The following is a 17610-nucleotide window of genomic DNA, read 5'->3' on the forward strand; positions in this document are numbered from 1 at the left end:
ATTTTGAAATCTAATGAAATATTGAAGTATTTAAATGGGCAAAGAATTAACAGTTACTGCACATTAAACGAGCAGGCTTGTGATAGCTGAAGAATAACCTTTCTAAGATGCAAATTTTTCTTTTTCCCTCCCTCCCCCCCCGCAACCCCCCCCCCCCACAATGATTGATATTTGTGCAGCTTAATTTGTATGGATCTCTAGTAGCATCTGTTGAGCGGTTAGAATGGTAAGATATCCCTAAGAAACCCTCAGACTTCAGATAATATACAAGGTCCTATTAAAATGAGTTAATTTTGAATGCTGAAATATAAAAGATACTTATCTTCTAAACTGTAAGTCTCTGCTGTGTGGTCTGTCCTAGAAAAAACCCCAATATTTTATTTGCGTCCCTTTCAAAATGAAGTAAATTATTATTATTATTATGTATTGAATTTATACACTGTACTATACCCCCTGGTCTCAGGGCGGTTTACAGAATAAAATCAAAATATAAAACCACAAAATCCATAATCAAAATAACAACAACAGCCCAATAACCCCTCCCCCTAACACCCCCCCATTTTAAAAAGGGCATAGGATGTCAATCAAATCAACCAAAGGCATGGTTAAAATGGAACGTTTTTGCCTGGTGCCTAAAGGTGCATAATGAAGATGCCAGGCAAACTTCCCTGGAGAGAGAATTTCACAGACAGGGAGCCACTGCAGAGAAGGCCCGTTCTCGTGTTGCCATCCCTCTCGAGGAGGAGGCACATGAAGAAGGGCCTCAGAAGATGATCTCAGGATCTGGGTAAGTTCATATGGAAAGAGGTTACCTTGAGGTATTGCGGTCCTGAGCTGTTCAAGGCTTTATAGGTCAAAACCTGCACTTTGAATTGGGCCTGGAAACTAATTGGTAGCCAGTGCAGTCTGACCAAGATCGGTGTAATATGCTCAAGCCGTCTTGCTCTGGTGAGCAACCTGGCCACTGAATTCTGCACTAGCTGCAGCTTCTGAACTGTCTTCAGAGGCAGCCCTACGTATAATGCATTGCAGCCATCTAACTTTGAGGTTACCAGGGCATAGACAACAGTAGTTAGGCTATCCCTGTCCAGATAGGGGCATAGCTGGGCAACCAACCAAAGCTGATGGAAGGCACTCTGGGCCACTGAGGTCACCTGAGCCTCGAGTGACAGCAAAGGATTCAGGAGTACCCCCAAGCTACAAACCTGCTCCTTCAGAGGAAGTGTAACCCCATCAAGAGCAGGCGATCTCCCACCCATCCGGTCTAGGGAACCACCCACTAGCAATGCCTCCGTCTTATCTGGATTGAGCTTCAGTTTGTTGGCTCTCATCCAGTCCATTACCGAGGCGCGACATTGGTCCAGCACTTCTACTGCCTCATCTGCAGATGTAAAGGAGAAATAGAGCTGAGTGATGTCAGCATACTGCTGACAGTATACTCCAAACCTTCGGATAACCCCACCCAGTGGTTTCATGTAGATGTTAAACAACATAGGGGATAGGATTGAGCCCTGTGGAACCCCACATTGAAGGCTCCATGGGGTTGAAAAGCATTCCCCAAGCAACACCCTCTGGGAACGACGCAAAGCGGTGCCACACACCCCTAGTTTGGACAGTCGCTTGAGAAGGATGCCATGGTCGATGGTATGGAAAGCCACTGAGAGGTGGAGAAGAATTAACAGGGACATGTTTCCCTTGTGTCTCTCTCTCGACTGAGATCATACAGTGCTACCAAAGCAGTTTCTGTTCCAATCCTGGGCCTAAACCCTGATTGAAACGGATCCAGAAAATCAGTTTCTTCCAAAAGTGCCTGGATTTGGTCTGCGACCATTTGCTCTAGAACCTTGCTCAGGGAAGGGAAATTAGCAACTGGCCCGTAGTTAATTAGGTTTTCCGAATTCAGGGAACGTTTCCTAAGAAGTGGATTTAAAGAAGTATTAGTTTTTATATACAGTGATATGTGTATAATCTCCTCTTCCCCCCAAATATTTGAAGGTTGTCTTTGACCTATATAATCCTTTATTAATATTTATTTTGTATTTATATCACACCTTTCCCCCAAGATGCTTAAGGCAGGATTCTTGCCGTTTTATCCCCACAGAAGTCTGTGAGGTAAGTTAGGCTGAGAGTGATTGGCCCAAGGCAACCCAGTAAGCTTCATAGCGGAGTTCAGTTTTGAACCAAGTCTCCACAGTCCTTGTCTGACATTTGAACAACTAAAGTAAGAATTTACTGTGTTTATTTCTATCTACCGTTCAGCATTCCTTGTCTGACTTTATATTTGATCTGCTTTCAATCCCCTGGATGTAAATAGTAAACACCACAGCTGCTTAACAGTTGCAGGTGCATAAGTTTTATTGATTCGCTCCCTTCCCCCGCTCCCTGCCTGCTCCTTTCAGGACTGAGACCTTATTTTCTTTCTCATCAATATGTATGTTTGCTTCCTCTTCCTCTAGCTTTTTTCCTCTGACCTTTTCAGATACAAATGAAGGATGCAGTTGCGCTGTTCCAAGTGACACTTTACAACCCTAGAAAGACTACTTGCATAAAATGCACAGTAAGGGGTCTCTACCACACTTGATAGTGAAAGGCATGCTCTCTCTACCTCATTTGTTTTATGCGATTTTCAAAAGCCAGGCTTAGCTGTTGCATGCTGCCTCATGACAATGAAATATGCAAATAGAGAAGCAGCATAAATTCAACTATTGATGTATACTCTTCATTCAGACTTAATGTCAATCTCTGGCTTTTCATTAACTGTGAAAGTGGACCTGAGAAGAGATTTTCTAAACTGACCATAGTTGGCTGTTGCACCTGAAGGCAGCAAACACTGGCTTGCTTAAAACATAGATTGCTCTTATACCAGAACTTCGAACTATGATTTGATGTTTAAATGAAGACATAGGGACCCTATGTAGTGAGTAACCCTGTGTTTGTTTGTCTGGGAAAGGTATCCTTGGTGGGCCAAGTATTCCTAGAAGAAAGGCAACAAGACCTCCTTCACTAAACAAAATCTCTTTTGCAGCTCAATATCTCTCCCTTCTTTTCTTAGTTACCCTCAGTGCAGAGCAGCTCTCGGTTCCAACAGCTAGACAGATGCTTATAAACCTACTTTACAGAGCCAGCATGGTGTAGTGGTTAAGAGTGGTGGATTCATAATCTGGTGAACCGGGTTCGCTTCCCTCCTTCTCCTCATGCAGCTGCTGGGTGACCTTGGGCTAGTCACACTTCTCTGAAGTCTCTCAGCCTCACTCACTTCACAGAGTGTTTGTTGTGGGGGAGGAAGGGAAAGGAGATTGTTAGCCGCTTTGAGACTCCTTAGGGTAGTGATAAAGCGGGATATCAAATCCAAACTCCTCCTCCTCTTCTACTTTTGATGAGCTGCACCCGGCAGCACTTTCTACACCTTTATGTGCCTTATAACACAGGTAGAGCAGATAAACCTGTTTGTCTGATTAGCATCACAGGAACTGAAACAAATATATTTGCTGATGACTGGATAGGTATATTTAAGTTAGTAGATTTTATCAAGTTGGTTTTTGTTTTTGTTGGCTGGGTGTGTTTTTTTTTGTATTGCCTACAGCGGGTGGTGCTGTGGGTTAAACCACAGAGCCTAGGGCTTGCCGATCAGAAGGTCGGCGGTTCGAATCCCCACGACGGGATGAGCTCCCGTCGCTCGGTTCCTGCTCCTGTCAACCTAGCAGTTTGAAAGCACGTCAAAGTGCAAGTAGATAAATAGGTACCACTCCGGCGGGAAGGTAGACGGCGTTTCCGTGCGCAGCTCTGGTTCGCCAGAAGCGGCTTAGTCATGCTGGCCACATGACCCGGAAGCTGTACGCCGGCTCCCTCGGCCAATAAAGCGAGATGAGCGCCGCAACCCCAGAGTCGGTCACGACTGGACCTAATGGTCACGGGTCCCTTTACCTTTACCTTTACAGCAGTGCAAATGTCCCTTCTCCAAAGCACTTGGGAGTAAAGGTGCCATAAGCACATCTCCCCCTTCTTCATCTAGCTTTACAAATCTTCCCCACTGACAACCCCATTGTAGTATAATTATTTCAGCCCATCAAAACATCTCTCACATTTGTGGAGGCAGGATGTAATTGCAGGGAAACAAAGAGGTAATTTCTCGTTCACTCTGCCCCCCCCCCCGATCCACAACACATCTGCAAGCATTACGTGCTTTTATTGCTACCAAGCCTATTCTGGTTTAGTGTGACTGTTTAATCAAAAGAACAAAAACAAAAAACACCAATCACACATAATAGTCATTCAAAAAGAGTGATAGCGCTGCGCCAAATTGGGCGGAAACTTCCATACAAACTCTAACCAATTCAGCACAAAACTGGCAAGCAAACCTGCATTGTAAACTGCTCTGTCTGTCATTCTCAGTAAATATGGGTCCTTTCCCCCACCCACTGATCCTCTGGAGAGGCCACAGACAAATTTTACAACAAAGATTATAAAAAACGACTACTCTGTTTCATTATGTATCTACACCGCTAATTTCTTCCCATTAAAACCATGCTTTTGTGCAGGCTATGTAGAGGGGCTGTCTGCCTCAGCTAATTACTCACATATACCTGAGAAAGGATATAGGCTCTCTTCTTTCCTGCCCACCAGGCTGTTTCACAGTCAAAAGGACTGCAGGATAAAAAGCGGGGGGGGGGGGGGGGAGAGGCAGAGACAGCTCCCATCATCCTGATGGCAGCATCACTGGTCGTGGATGATGGGAGTTGTAGTCCAACAAAGATCTGAAGACACAGGCGTGGGAAAGGCTGCCCTGTAGGGTTGAAAGAAATTTTTATTGCACCCATTCACAGAAAAGCCAATATATACATGATTGTATATAAAGCCTTAAACAGTGCAGGACCGCAATACCTCAAGGACCGCCTCTCTCCATATGAACTGACCTGGATCCTTGGATCATCCTCTGAGGCCCTTCTTCATGTGCCTCCTCCACGAGAGGTCCAGAGAGTGGCAACATGAGAATGGGCCTTCTCTGTGGTGGTTTCCCATTTGTGGAATGCTCTCCCCAGGGAGGTTTAGTTGGCACCTTCATTATACACTTTTAGGCGCCAGGCGAAAGCGTTCCTCTTTAAACAGGCCTTGGGCTGATGGACATCCGGTGCCCTTTTATACGTGTTGTGGAAGGGAGGATTATTGGTTTATTTGTCCTTATTTTTATAGTGTACTTTTGTGTGTGTTTTTTTTAAAAAAATGTAATTTTATGTTGTGAACTGCCCTGAGATCTACAGGTCTAGGGCGGCATATAGATTTATGTAGAAATAGTAGTAGTAGTAGTAGTAGTAGTAGGTCTAGGGTGGCATACAGATTTACCATATTTTTTGCTCTATAACACGCACCAGACCATAACACGCACGTAGTTTTTAGAGGAGGAAAACAATGAAAAAAATATTCTAAACGAAATAGTGGATATATGATTTTTGTGGTTCATGCTGTGGCCACAGACATGTGATCTGACAGTTTGGAGTAGCCCAATGCAAAAATCCTGAGGATCCATGTGGCTCCATGCTTTGTAACCGCAGAGGAGGGAAGGAAGGGGAACCATGGATCCTCTGCTCACGACTGCAGCAGATCCCCCCCGCCACCCGCAGGCATTCGCTCCATAACACGCACAGACATTTCCCCTTACTTTCTAGGAGGAAAAAAGTGAGTGTTATGGTGCAAAAAATACGGTATGTAGAAATAGTAGTAGTAATAGTAGTAGTAGTAGCAGCAGCAGCAGCAGCTAGATTAAGCACACAAAATGGCTAATAGTGGTGGTTTATTGGTTTTTCTAAATCACAGGACTGGAAACATGAACATCTGTGCATATCACACATTGCACTACTCACACAAACAGACCACTTCCATGAGCAGCAAATATTTAAGCTGCTTTCAGAAATGTCTACACCAGGTGCATAGTAGAGTCTTGCATGCAGCAATGTGGCAAATCCATGCTCTGTTCACTGGGATTGGCCACCAATCACCATCAGAAGGCTCAAGGCAAATAAAAGACATTTTTAAATGCATAAACACTAATGACTGGATGTTTCAAGCTGTTTTTAGTGCTAGTAATCAGACCACTGGACTGACCATACATATATGGTCAGGTGAAAAGCATTCTTTTATACTTCTGGTAGATGGTGGGTATTGCAGTGCCACTTATATAAGTATATGATGCGGCTATATGTAGGACTGTATACAGTATTCTAGTTATCCTGTGGTTATACCAGGTTAAACTACCTGACTTTTAGAAAACACCTGAAGGCAGCCCTGTTTAGGAAAGTTTTTAATGTTTGAGGTTTTCTCGTGTTTTTAATATTCTATTGGGAGTCGCCCAGAGTGGCTGGGGAAACCCAGCCAGGTGGGTGGGATATAAATAACAAATTATATTATATTATTATAGTAATGTGCTTTTTGTGTGGCTTCCTTTGAAGGCTGTTTTGGATGTGTCAGCTAGTGCAGAATGCAGCAGCCTGGATGTTTGTTGGGTCAAAGCCTTTGTACCATTTTACTCCAGTTCTGCACCAGCTGCACTGGCTGTTTATTCACTTCTGAGTCAAGTTCAGAGTGCTGGTACTGGCATTTGAGCCACTAAACTACTTGGGACCAAGCATTCAAATTCACTGTTATAAAAGAGGAAGACGCCATTTGTGGATTGAAAAACTGACATGCTAATTGCACCATGGGTGGCTATCACGGTTGTATACCACTTTTGAAGGACTGGTTATGTGGGATTGATGCCATTTATGAATTGTAATATATACAATGAATTGTATATAAATTGTATACTATGTATTACAAAGAATTGTATGAAGATGTGTGTGGATTGTGGGTATATGTTGTCTACCAATTAGTTTATAAAAGTTTATTAAGAAATCTTTTCTTCTAGGTTGGTACAGAGGTTATACTTTAAGGAAAAAATCCAAAAAAGTAAGTATTTCGTTTCCATAGTAGCAAATTCCTTTTTTTGTGTCTGATGGTTTAGGTTTTTCATAGTAACTACTTAAGATATTCTGTTTGCTTTCGAAACTTTTTACTGAAAGGCAAATTAGAAAAAAGTTTGTGGATAATGCTGTTAAAATAATGGGTTGCTTCGAAATAGAATTTGCTTTTTGAAAAACAATAAGTAGCTTTGTGATATTTTCTGTCTTTCACTACAAAAATGGGTGGTGGTTAGCCTTCACACATACTTACATATTTTGTTTATAGAAATACAGTGGTTCCTCGGGTTACAGATGCTTCAGGTTACAGATGCTTCGGGTTACAGACTCCGCTAACCCAGAAATAGTACCTTGGGTTAAGAACTTTGCTTCAGGATGAGAACAGAAATCGTGTGGTGGCGGCATGGCGGCAGAAGCGGGAGGCCCCATTAGCTAAAGTGGTGCTTCAGGTTAAGAACGGACCTCCAGAACGAATTAAGTTTTTAACCCGAGGTACCACTGTAGGTTGGTAAGAGGAATAGTTTATAACTTGCTGGTTGTGAATTTTAATTTTAATTAATATTAAAATTGAGTTTCAGTAGCTTCTCTTTCAAATGTAAGTGGGCAGTTTATAGGAATCCTGTCAGCTGAACTCACCTTGTTGGCTGACCTAGGCGCTACAGTGGTACCTCGGGTTAAGAACTTAATTCATTCTGGAGGTCTGTTCTTTGCGCTTTGCGCATGCGCAGAAGTGCCAAATCGCACTGGCAGCTGCGCAGATGCGGCGCTTCAGGATGCAAACGCTGCAGGTTGCGGATGTGCCTCCGTCACAGATTACCTCCGCAACCCGAGGTTCCACTGTATTTCATTTTACTTCTATTACAGTGGTACCTCAGTTTAAGAACAGTCTGGTTTAAGAACGATTTGGTTCACAAACTCTGCAAAACCGGAAATAGTGTCTTGGTTTGAGAACTTTACCTTGGTCTAAGAATGGAATCTGAACAGTGGAAGGGCACCGGCAGCAGGAGGCCTCATCAGGGAAAGTGCGCCTCGGTTTAAGAATGGTTTTGGTTTAAGAACGGACTTCCGGGATGGAAACTGAGGTACCACTGTATTTAGAATGGCGCATGAGCAGTGGGGTAGCAGGCATTGAATTTTGGCATCACACAGGCCTCTGCTGAAATTTGAGACCCCAAGGTCCACCACTGATCAATATATGTACCATCCTACTTCCCCTCTGCTCTTCTAATAATGGTCCTCCCATGAGAATATCAGAAGCTTTTGGTTTAGATTTCAGTTAATGACAGTTCAGCATTCTGTCCTAACCTCAAGCTGTTGTTAATTGAAATGCCCCATGATTGAAAACAGGTTTGTTTCAAGTAACTATGATTATGATTAAACCAGTTAGTTGGGTTCACGTACAATGCTAACCTCGTCTAGTTAGTATAAAGTGAAAGTAAATACTTCTGAATTCCTCCCCCCCTGGCTTCCCCAAGCTTGTTCTTATAATTATAAATCATCTTTCAGGGATGTATAACTATGTAACATTTAATGAAATGTAATTCTGAACTTTATTGGTCATTCAGAACCCCCTCCTCCAGCAATAATACATTTATTTTTCTTGTTTAAGGGTATATTTCCCTCCTCCTATATACAGCTTAAGGAAGCAATAGTTGAAGGAAAAGGGTAAGTTACAAAATTAACAGATGAAAATATTTTCATAATGGCTCCTTTGCACATTAGATAAATAAATGACGATGCACAGGAAATTAAGTCTAAGGTTTATTCTTTCAAAGATTAGGTGGGGGCAAAGGAACAAGTAGAGAATGGACAATCACACTTCTTTGTGGTCTAGGGTTTATGTGAATCAGTACGGTAGCAGTGGTTTTGAGATAACTAGTTGAATGAAAGCATGAATGATAACGGCCAGTTGTTTGAAGATTGGGAGAGATTGTGGAGGAAAGGGGTTAAGTTCACTGATTGTACGGTGTTAAAGGAAAATATTATGAAAATGATGTATAGATGGTACTTAACCCCTGTAAAATTGGCAAAGATATATCATTATAGTGATAATTTATGCTGGAAATATAAAGAAAAAGAAGGTATCTTTTATTATATGTGGTGGACCTGCCCCAAGGTGAAAGTCTTCTGGGAGAAGATTTATAATGAAATGAAAAAAATGTTGAAATATACATTTATTAAGAAATCAGAGGCCTTTCTTCTTGGAATAACAGGTTTGGAATTGCCCAAGAAAGATGTTAGATTGTTTTTGTATGCCACAACTGCAGCTAGAATTTTGTTAGCTAAGAATCGGAAAACACAAGAAGTCCCAACAGTGGAGGAATGGCAGATGAAGATGATGGACTTTTCGGAGCTAGTTGACCTGACTGGAAGAGTCTGCGACTAGGAGGAGGAGGAGTACCAGGAGGAATGGATGAAATTCAAAGACTATTTAGTTAAATATGTTAAGATAATTTAATTGGAAAAACTTGCAAATACCAGATAGGCTTAGGATTTAAATATGTAATGTTAGAGAATAATATGTTTAAAGATAAGATGGAAAGAAAGAAAGAAAGAAAGAAAGAAAGATGTTAAGTGATTAAGTTAATTTTATGGGAAAATTGGTTTTGGAAAACTGTTACAATGATATACACTGAAACTCAGCCAGGGAGATTCGAGGAAGTCACTTAACAATGTTATTAAGATTGGATTAAGTACAGTTAAGATATATGTTTGTTTGTTTGTCTAAAAAATTTTGGAAAATCAATAAAAAAATGAAAAAAAGAAAAGATAACGGCCAGTTTACCCAATAACTCTCTTGAAACCCATTTTGAGTTCATTTCAATGTTTGAGAGGATTTATGACATTTTTTATGTTTGTAAGGAAAGTCTCATTGATGTGAGAAGAGTGTTTTCAAAGCAATATTTTTCTAGCTTCAGCTGTTATTTGCTTGTGCCTTTTTCTGCCAGTTCTGTGTGAAATAGCAGGGTTCCATGGGCTTGTAGACTGTAACACAGTGGACTTCCTCTTAAGTGGCTGACCGAAAAGATCAGCCAAGCACATGGACCTTGTCCCTGATAGTCACAGGAAGTGTTGGTGAGACGTGATAGCTTAAGAGAGACAGAATAATTGGGATTGTGACAGGAAAACATAGATTGGAGATTAATCCTGGGGACTGCAGAAGAGGCTAAAAGCTGTTGCTTGTGCTGCCATCCCAGGATTCTGGACACATGTGTCTGTCAAAGCAGCTGGCATCTACTTCTGACTGAGATGGCATACGGTACACACTGTGTCTTTGATTTAAAACTTTATACTCCAATCCAGTTGTTCTGAAAGGAACACAGAACTATAGAAGAGGAAACTCTATACGTAAATCAGGGAGCTTGTAACAGAAGAGAAAAAATAACAACAAAGCAGATACATAAAATCATATAGGTGAAAAATAGGACACATGGTAGATAATTGAGGTGGTACAGTCTATCCCAGCACCCTAATAAAGGCTGAAATCAGTGTTGAAAGTTTGCATTATGAGAATAATAACGCCTGTGTTAACATGGAGTGGAATTAAACCGCTCAGGTAAGATTTACTCTTTGGGTCCAGTGGACCCCCGAGTTGCTCTGTAGTGTGCATATGTGTGCATTTGCACTGGAATGTACAAGATTAAAATAACACACACACACACACACACACACAAATATGATTCAGTGCTTCTGCAGTAGTATAAGCACAAAAGTAGCATTTTGCCTATTTGATAAATTTAAAGTTACTTTATGCATCTGATTTTGAGAAGTTGCTGGACCTCAGCTAGTTTAGATGTTTAGTAGTTTCCATGGGGTCCCTTCTGGCTCTGATGCCATGATTTCAATAGGAATACACCAGATCCCAATACTTTAATACAGAGGTAGCTAATGTGTTGCCCTTGGGCTGGATTCCCACCTCTGGTCATCCCTGACCATTGACCATGCTGTCTGGGGCTGGTGGGAATCTGGAGGACTCCTGGCTAAGTAAGTTAAATATAAAATAAAAAATAAAAAGGAAAGGGGCTGTGATAAAATACTGCAGGACAGCTCACTCCATAGTTCCTGAGGGCTGTATGGAGTAGGAAGTGGTTCAGGTTTGCCCAAGATAAGTTTTACAGATGATTTAAACAGTCACTGGGGTCTACAGAAATCCCATTAGCTGGCAAGGGTTAAAAAAAACCATCAAGCAAAAAGTATAAGATTAAAACAAACAAACAAACAAAACTTTGCCAGATACAAGCCTGAATGTAAAATAACCATTCTTCTGTGCCTGGTTTATTTTTATGCCTTTTTAAATATGTAAATTATGAAAGCGCTAATCATTTGATTACTGCATAATGACACCTTCCTGACTGATTGCATAGCTCCTTCAGTAAGCACCATACTTTAGACATACTGTGTAGTATGGTAGTTGTATAGTACTCAGATGATGCGTTATTTAAATGTAGTAATTTAGAGGCGCAAACACTGAGGACTTGCAAAATAGCTTTTCTTGTCCTTGAAACTAGCAGTGTTTGGGTTTGAACAGAATCCCTTGTAATGACAGGTGATGTGCAATTGGCTGGTTTTTGTGTGTGTGTGCTTATGAATACCAAATGCTTACTCTCTCAAGCGTGTACCCATTTTATAATGTTGGAAATGATTTTTTTTAAAAAAAGTTGTGATTATGAGTTTTTAAACCAAAAAGAATTGGGTAGGTTGTGTAGAACATCACAATTCAGCGTTGGTATCTAACAGCTGATGTAATTAGGATGCAATTACATTTCCCCTCCTTTTTTCCTCTTCTTCCATATGAATGACATTCTATGTTGGCTTGCTTCTTAGACAACATGAAACTGTTATACCCAGCGAACTACCACTCATTCAGGAGGTTACCACCACGCTACGGGAATGGTCTACAATATGGCGGCAGCTCTATATTGTAAGTATAGAAGGCTTCCTAAGATAATTCATTTTCGAGGGTCCTGTACCGTTGGTCCTTGGAAAAGCCTGTAGCTCAGTTCACAAAATCAGCCAAGCTACATACACCAGTTAAAAATATTCCAATGGCTATGGTGCCAGTAGCTCAAGGGTCTATACCAGCAGTGGGGAACCTCTGGCCTATGGATCAAATTGGGCTCGCTGGCCAGATTGGCACTCCTTTTATATGCAGACTTTGCCTGTCAAAGCTCCCAGGTTCCATTCTCACCATCTTGTGTTTAAAAAGAAACTTGAGCAGCTGTCTCAAGTGGAGTGGAGAGCGATCGTGAGTTGGAGTCAACCGTTCTAGGGTAGATGGATCAGTAGATTTGATAAATGGTATATGGCAACCTCATATGTCTCTATATGAACAAAAAGGCCATTCTCTTTCTTCCCCCATTCCTTCTAGAAATTTGGGTTGCCAGAATGCTTATAATTTTCATTCTGTTATTGATTCACACATGCATTTGGCTGAGCACACCTGCATGCATTTAACATGTTTGTGTGTGTATATAATATTGTTCCTGAGTATTTCCTTGTGTTGCTGCAAATGTGTACCCAAATGTAAGGAACTGAGAAAATTCACTTTTGCATCGGTGTGGTTTCTCCGAGTTGTGTTTTAAAAACTACTTTGACCATTCTGAAGAAGCAAACAGACCTACAGTAGTTATAAATTCCAGCCTCTGACTACACTTGCTCCTGCTAATGCTGAATTCAAGAGCTGAGTGCTGACAACTTTGTGTTCTAAACTGGGCCACCCACGAATGAAAGGGAGGTCCAGGGGGATTGGGGGGACGACTCTGTGGTAAGCAGAAGTGCATAAAACTTAAACCACCTCCCCAGAGTGGGCAAGCCCCTTCCCAAATTGTATCTGAGGAATATGCCTGCATGCTGCCTTCATGCTGCTTTGGGAACCTGGCAGCTTATGGGGCAGAGTGCGGGTGCAGATACTCTTCTTCAGCCTCATGGTCTTTCCTCAGTCTGGTAAGCTCTTAAATTGCAGATTCCCATCACCTTTTCTGGGCTTGGAGGCTAGGCAGAGAAAGCTCCAAATGCCTTGCAAGGCGGACAGTTTACCCACATTGCAAGGCTGTAGGAGGCTGAGAGGCAGGTCCAATAGCATTCGCACCCCGAGGATAAAAACAGAATACTGAATCGATACTTGTTTATTATTATTTTTTAAATCCAACTCCCAGCACTTTTGCTGCTGTACCACTTTGGCTGTTATTAGTCTTCTTCATAATGAAGTATAACAGAACTAAATGCGTACTGTTTTCCTCTTTTACAGCAAGATAACAGAGAAATGTTCCATAATGTAAGGCACATGATATATGATCTTATTGAATGGAGGTCACAAATACTCTCTGGAACCCTACCCCAGGATGAGCTCAAGGAACTTAAAAAGAAAGTCACTGCCAAAATTGACTACGGAAACAGGTTTGTGATGTTGTTTGAAATGCACAGCCTTTTCTTTTTTCCTTTCGTACGTAGAAGTTATATGCATATAACTTGTATAAACCTGCAAGAAACTGTTGCACTGTGGAGTACTCCCATTCAATGTTCTAGTCTACCAGTCATGCCCCCCCCCGATAATCCATTTCATTTTGCCTTGCCTTGGGCTTTCTGCTCCTGACAGACAGACATGGCATTCTGTGACCACTGATCATGTGCAGTCTTAATTAGATAATTTGGGGGGGTTGGCTTCTTAGCCCCCCCCCTATATTTTTTTCAGCTTCTGTAAACCTTAGGGTTTCCCCAAGCTGACGTTTCGTTTCTCCAAAACCTCATTTTGGCTATGTAGCGGTCATAACTCAGCACCTGAATTCCTTATTAGTCCCTTCCAACCCTTCAATTCTATGATTAGGACTGTATTATTAATTAGCCATTACATATTCTTCCTTGGCTGTAAGAATGTAAAGGTGCTGAAGGTAAAGGCAGACATGAAATAAAAAGATTTGCAGTCCCCTATTCATAACTGGCTTCTCTTGCAAATGTGAAAAGTTGGTATTTTCAGAACTTGAGAGGAAATGTGTGCTGAGTTTAAACACAATGAGTTCATTTCCAACTCAGCCCTACTAAGGTATAAATGTTATGCTGGTTTTCACCCTTGGAAGTTCTTTTAATCTTAGAACTGAGAGAGTCTGAACTTTAAGGTGAAGACAGATGTAATGTTTTTGATATGATGGGATTGGTTTGAACACTCGGTGCTCTGAAAAGAAATGTCTTGGAATGGAACAAATCTGTGTTCAGACCACTTCCAACCTATTGAAAATTTCATGTCTGTTCTCACTCTTACTTTTTTCGAAGAAAGCTTCCAGTCCTCCGTATTAGAGATGTATGTTTCACGTTACTTACTGTCCAAATAAATTGCTAGAGTACAATCTAACCTCTCTTTACCAAAGGGCTGAGATTTGGCTAGCAAATTTGCTCCAAGGCAGCAAAAACTAACATACCAGTCAATATTTTTTTTGCAGCAAATAGGAATTGGGACAAAAAAGTTTTGCCAGAAATTGGATCTGTTAAATAATTATAGATATTGAAAGTATTTTGCCAAACTTGTTAAGAGAGCGGATTTTAACATCAGGTTTGGGTGAAACATAGTGTTTTTGAGGGCTCCTTCATTGGGACTTACTAACTCAAATTAAGAGAAACAGCCACGTCAGTTTCAATATATGCTTTCTGTAGTGAATGTTTGTAAAAAATATTACCTAAGAAGATTACCTTGAGACCTTTTTTTTTTTTGCATTCAAATGTTAAGTGAAGGCTGTGTGCAGTATTTGAAGCTGGAGATGTACTGCTGATTTTGTAACTTTTGTGCTTAAGCTTACTAACTTTTCACCAATTAATTGATTCAAATTCCAATTGCAATAACAAACATTTGGGTAAGGTGGCTCTGGATAGATTACTTAAACATTTGAAGACTGGCTACAAATGATTTGCAACCCTCCTAACATTATTATATCATACAAGATTTATAGTCCAAGATATGATTTGTAATCAATTAACCACAAGTTGTCAATATTATTTGTTGACTATTTCATTTTTTACATTTGGCAAAGGAACTGCCCAGTGCTAAATCAGACATTATAGGACTTCTTGTATTGTACAATAAGCCTGCAACTTAAGCAGAGGTTATGTTCCAGTGATTGTGCCCAAAGCCAAGATTGCATTGAGTCTAAACACATTGGACTCAATGGCAGGTGGGATTGCCAAAGTCATTTTTCCCAGAACCCCACCCAAGTGGGGTTTTCCTCCCCATTTTTATATTTTTTATTTTTTTGCCATGCACATAAAACTGAATACACACAAGTAAAATAAGACATAAGTTGTGGGTTTGCTGTATCTTTATTCATTGGTATTTCGATGGACTAAAGTCATTAATTAAATGATTGCAATTTTGTATTTAGAATTGGAAGAGAATTGTGCTTGGATGGCTGAGTACAATATATACCATAAAAGAACAAACACAATTTTTGTTTCAGAGTAGCTATGTATTGTGTTTTCCCTTAGTGAAACAAAAATGACTACTTGAGATCAGATAACTCAATACATAAAGCGTTCTTTGCCATTTTTTCAGTAAATTTCTGATGCACTTAATAGAGAACCAACTTGTTTCTCCTTCCCTTTTTTCTGACATATTATAAAAGCAGCATTTTAGTTTTGTTTGTGAAATATTTATAGAAGATACAATTGGTTTGGGGGTTGTAAAATGAGTACTGCTGACTGGCTATTGGAGGGATTCTGCATCCTTATTGTTAAGGGTGCCTCAAACAATTAGCAGCTTTTGATAACACCTTTTCACTCATCTGTTATGTGAAGTGATAATTTAATGAAGGGTTTAAGACCATTATATGGAAAGTTAGAGAAGATCTGTTTATTTGAACTCCATTGAGGAGCCATTACATTTTAGAAGGTGGTTTTTTATTATTAGTTACACTTATTTCGTGGTAATTTGTGAAGTAATTAAGTAGCTGCATGTTGGAAACTTTAAAAATTGATCTCCTGTTTCCCAGAGTCCAGTTAGAGGTTTCTGCTCTTGTTGGAAGGAGAGCTACCACCTAATTCTGAATTAACTGTGTTTTCTCTTGGAAGTTCTGAGGCAGAGCTTTTATTTTTCTTAATATGTTCCTTTCCCCTACCCTATTCTCTCAGTTGTGGCTTAGGGCCCTCGTATTTATGGGACCGCCTCTCCTGGTATGCCCCGCAAAGGACCTTGAGGTCCATGAATAATCATAGTTTAGAGTCCTGGGCCCTGAGGAAGTTAGAGTATCCTCCACCAGGGCCAGGGCCTTCTCAGTGATGGCTCCGACCTGGTGGAATGCTCTGTCCCAAGAGACCAGGGCCCTGCAGGATTTAACTTCCTTCCGCAGGGCCTGTAAAACAGAACTCTTCCGCCTGGTTTCAATTTGAACTCAGCCTGATCTTTTATTCCCCTTCCTTCCTTCCCGCCCCCTCCCCCTTTTATGAAGATTTCCCACTCTGGGATCCCACAGCTAATTCTCCGCTGATCTCCTCGCTGGCCCAAATAGGACTAATTTAGCCAGCTAGCCCTGATGATCATCTAATGTTTATTGGATGGATTTCCCCCCTACCTTGATTTTTGATTTTATTGTTATTCACGTTTTATACCGTATTTTATGCTGTTTTTTGTAGCATCAGTTAAGTGTTTTAAATTTGTTGTTAGCCGCCCTGAGTCCGGTTTTCTGAACTGGGAAGAGTGGGGTATAAATAAATTTATTATTATTTATTAGTACACCAGAGGTAGCTAACTTCATTTAAGCTTTACCATAGACTTGTGTCATAGATCTGGAAAAGTCCTTGAATTCACCTTCTGCTTCTGTAAATGGTTGGGTTCTGATCTTGGTTTAAACCAGGGAATTTGTGAATCTTCCTGTAGCTTTGTCTAAAAAGCCAGAGTATTTTAAAGCACCAAACTGCTTAATTGTGTCTAGTTCAGATTAATAAGAAAATGCTGTTGATTCACTTGCTGTTGTTTTCCTTTTCATACAGAATTCTTGATTTAGACCTAGTGGTAAGGGACGAAGATGGCAATATATTGGATCCTGAGCAAACCAGCACCATCAGCCTTTTCAGAGCTCATGAAATAGCTTCCAAGCAAGTGGAGGAAAGACTGCTGGAAGAAAAAGTAATAAAACATAATGCATACTAGTATACATTATGAAATGTGTAAATGGTGTTAAGGACTAGCAATGACATTTAGATTGTGAATGGCTTTCAAGATTATGTTTTCAAAAAACACATTGCACATTTCTCCTGGCTATAGCCTTTGCTACAGCCCTGAAAGAACATAAGCAGTTTTTTAGTTGGCACTGTAGCTTTTAGCATTTGAATTCGTAGATCATAGATTTAAAACCTCCAAGGGTTTAATTAGTCACTAGTCTGCTCACCTGGGACAGGATAAAATTGGTGAACTGAACCTTCCCTTGCCTCTGCATCAGCCTCACAGTGCTATGCTGCCTACCTCTCTGAATCTTTTAGATCTGGGAGACTACTGTTTCTAATGAGAAGAGAGAAGGTTTGCAGCAACCACAGCATGTGGTACTTGCCTGTATGGATGTCTTGCTTGTAAATGACCAAGAAAGGCAGCTCTGCCAACCCTGTAATTGTCCATCCTTCTCTTACCCCCCTGTCAGTTTCTAGCCTAGTTGCATGCTGCCTATGACACATAAAAGATGCGTGG

General features: G+C 40.8%; 1 protein-coding gene across 4 annotated transcripts in view; it reads left to right on the forward strand.

Moving 5' to 3' along the window:
* The window catches only part of DOCK1 (dedicator of cytokinesis 1), a 347244-nt gene that overhangs the window by 39572 nt on the left and 290062 nt on the right, over positions 1-17610 (forward strand). For 3 of the 4 annotated variants that reach the window (XR_014548912.1, XM_083616828.1, XM_083616827.1), the window contains exons 3-7: positions 6899-6939; positions 8560-8615; positions 11775-11871; positions 13198-13346; positions 16920-17055. Coding sequence is in view for 3 of the 4 variants with exons in the window: in XM_083616828.1 (XP_083472954.1) it covers positions 6899-6939; positions 8560-8615; positions 11775-11871; positions 13198-13346; positions 16920-17055 (479 nt within the window). In the remaining variant the exon portion in view is untranslated. Of the gene's footprint in view, positions 1-1126; positions 5317-5734; positions 6940-8559; positions 8616-11774; positions 11872-13197; positions 13347-16919; positions 17056-17610 lie in introns of those variants that run through there. The other variant, XM_083616829.1, reaches the window with a different exon arrangement.

The sequence above is a fragment of the Podarcis filfolensis genome (assembly GCF_964270895.1).
Source record: "Podarcis filfolensis genome assembly, chromosome: 5".
NCBI classification, from domain to species: domain Eukaryota; kingdom Metazoa; phylum Chordata; class Lepidosauria; order Squamata; family Lacertidae; genus Podarcis; species Podarcis filfolensis.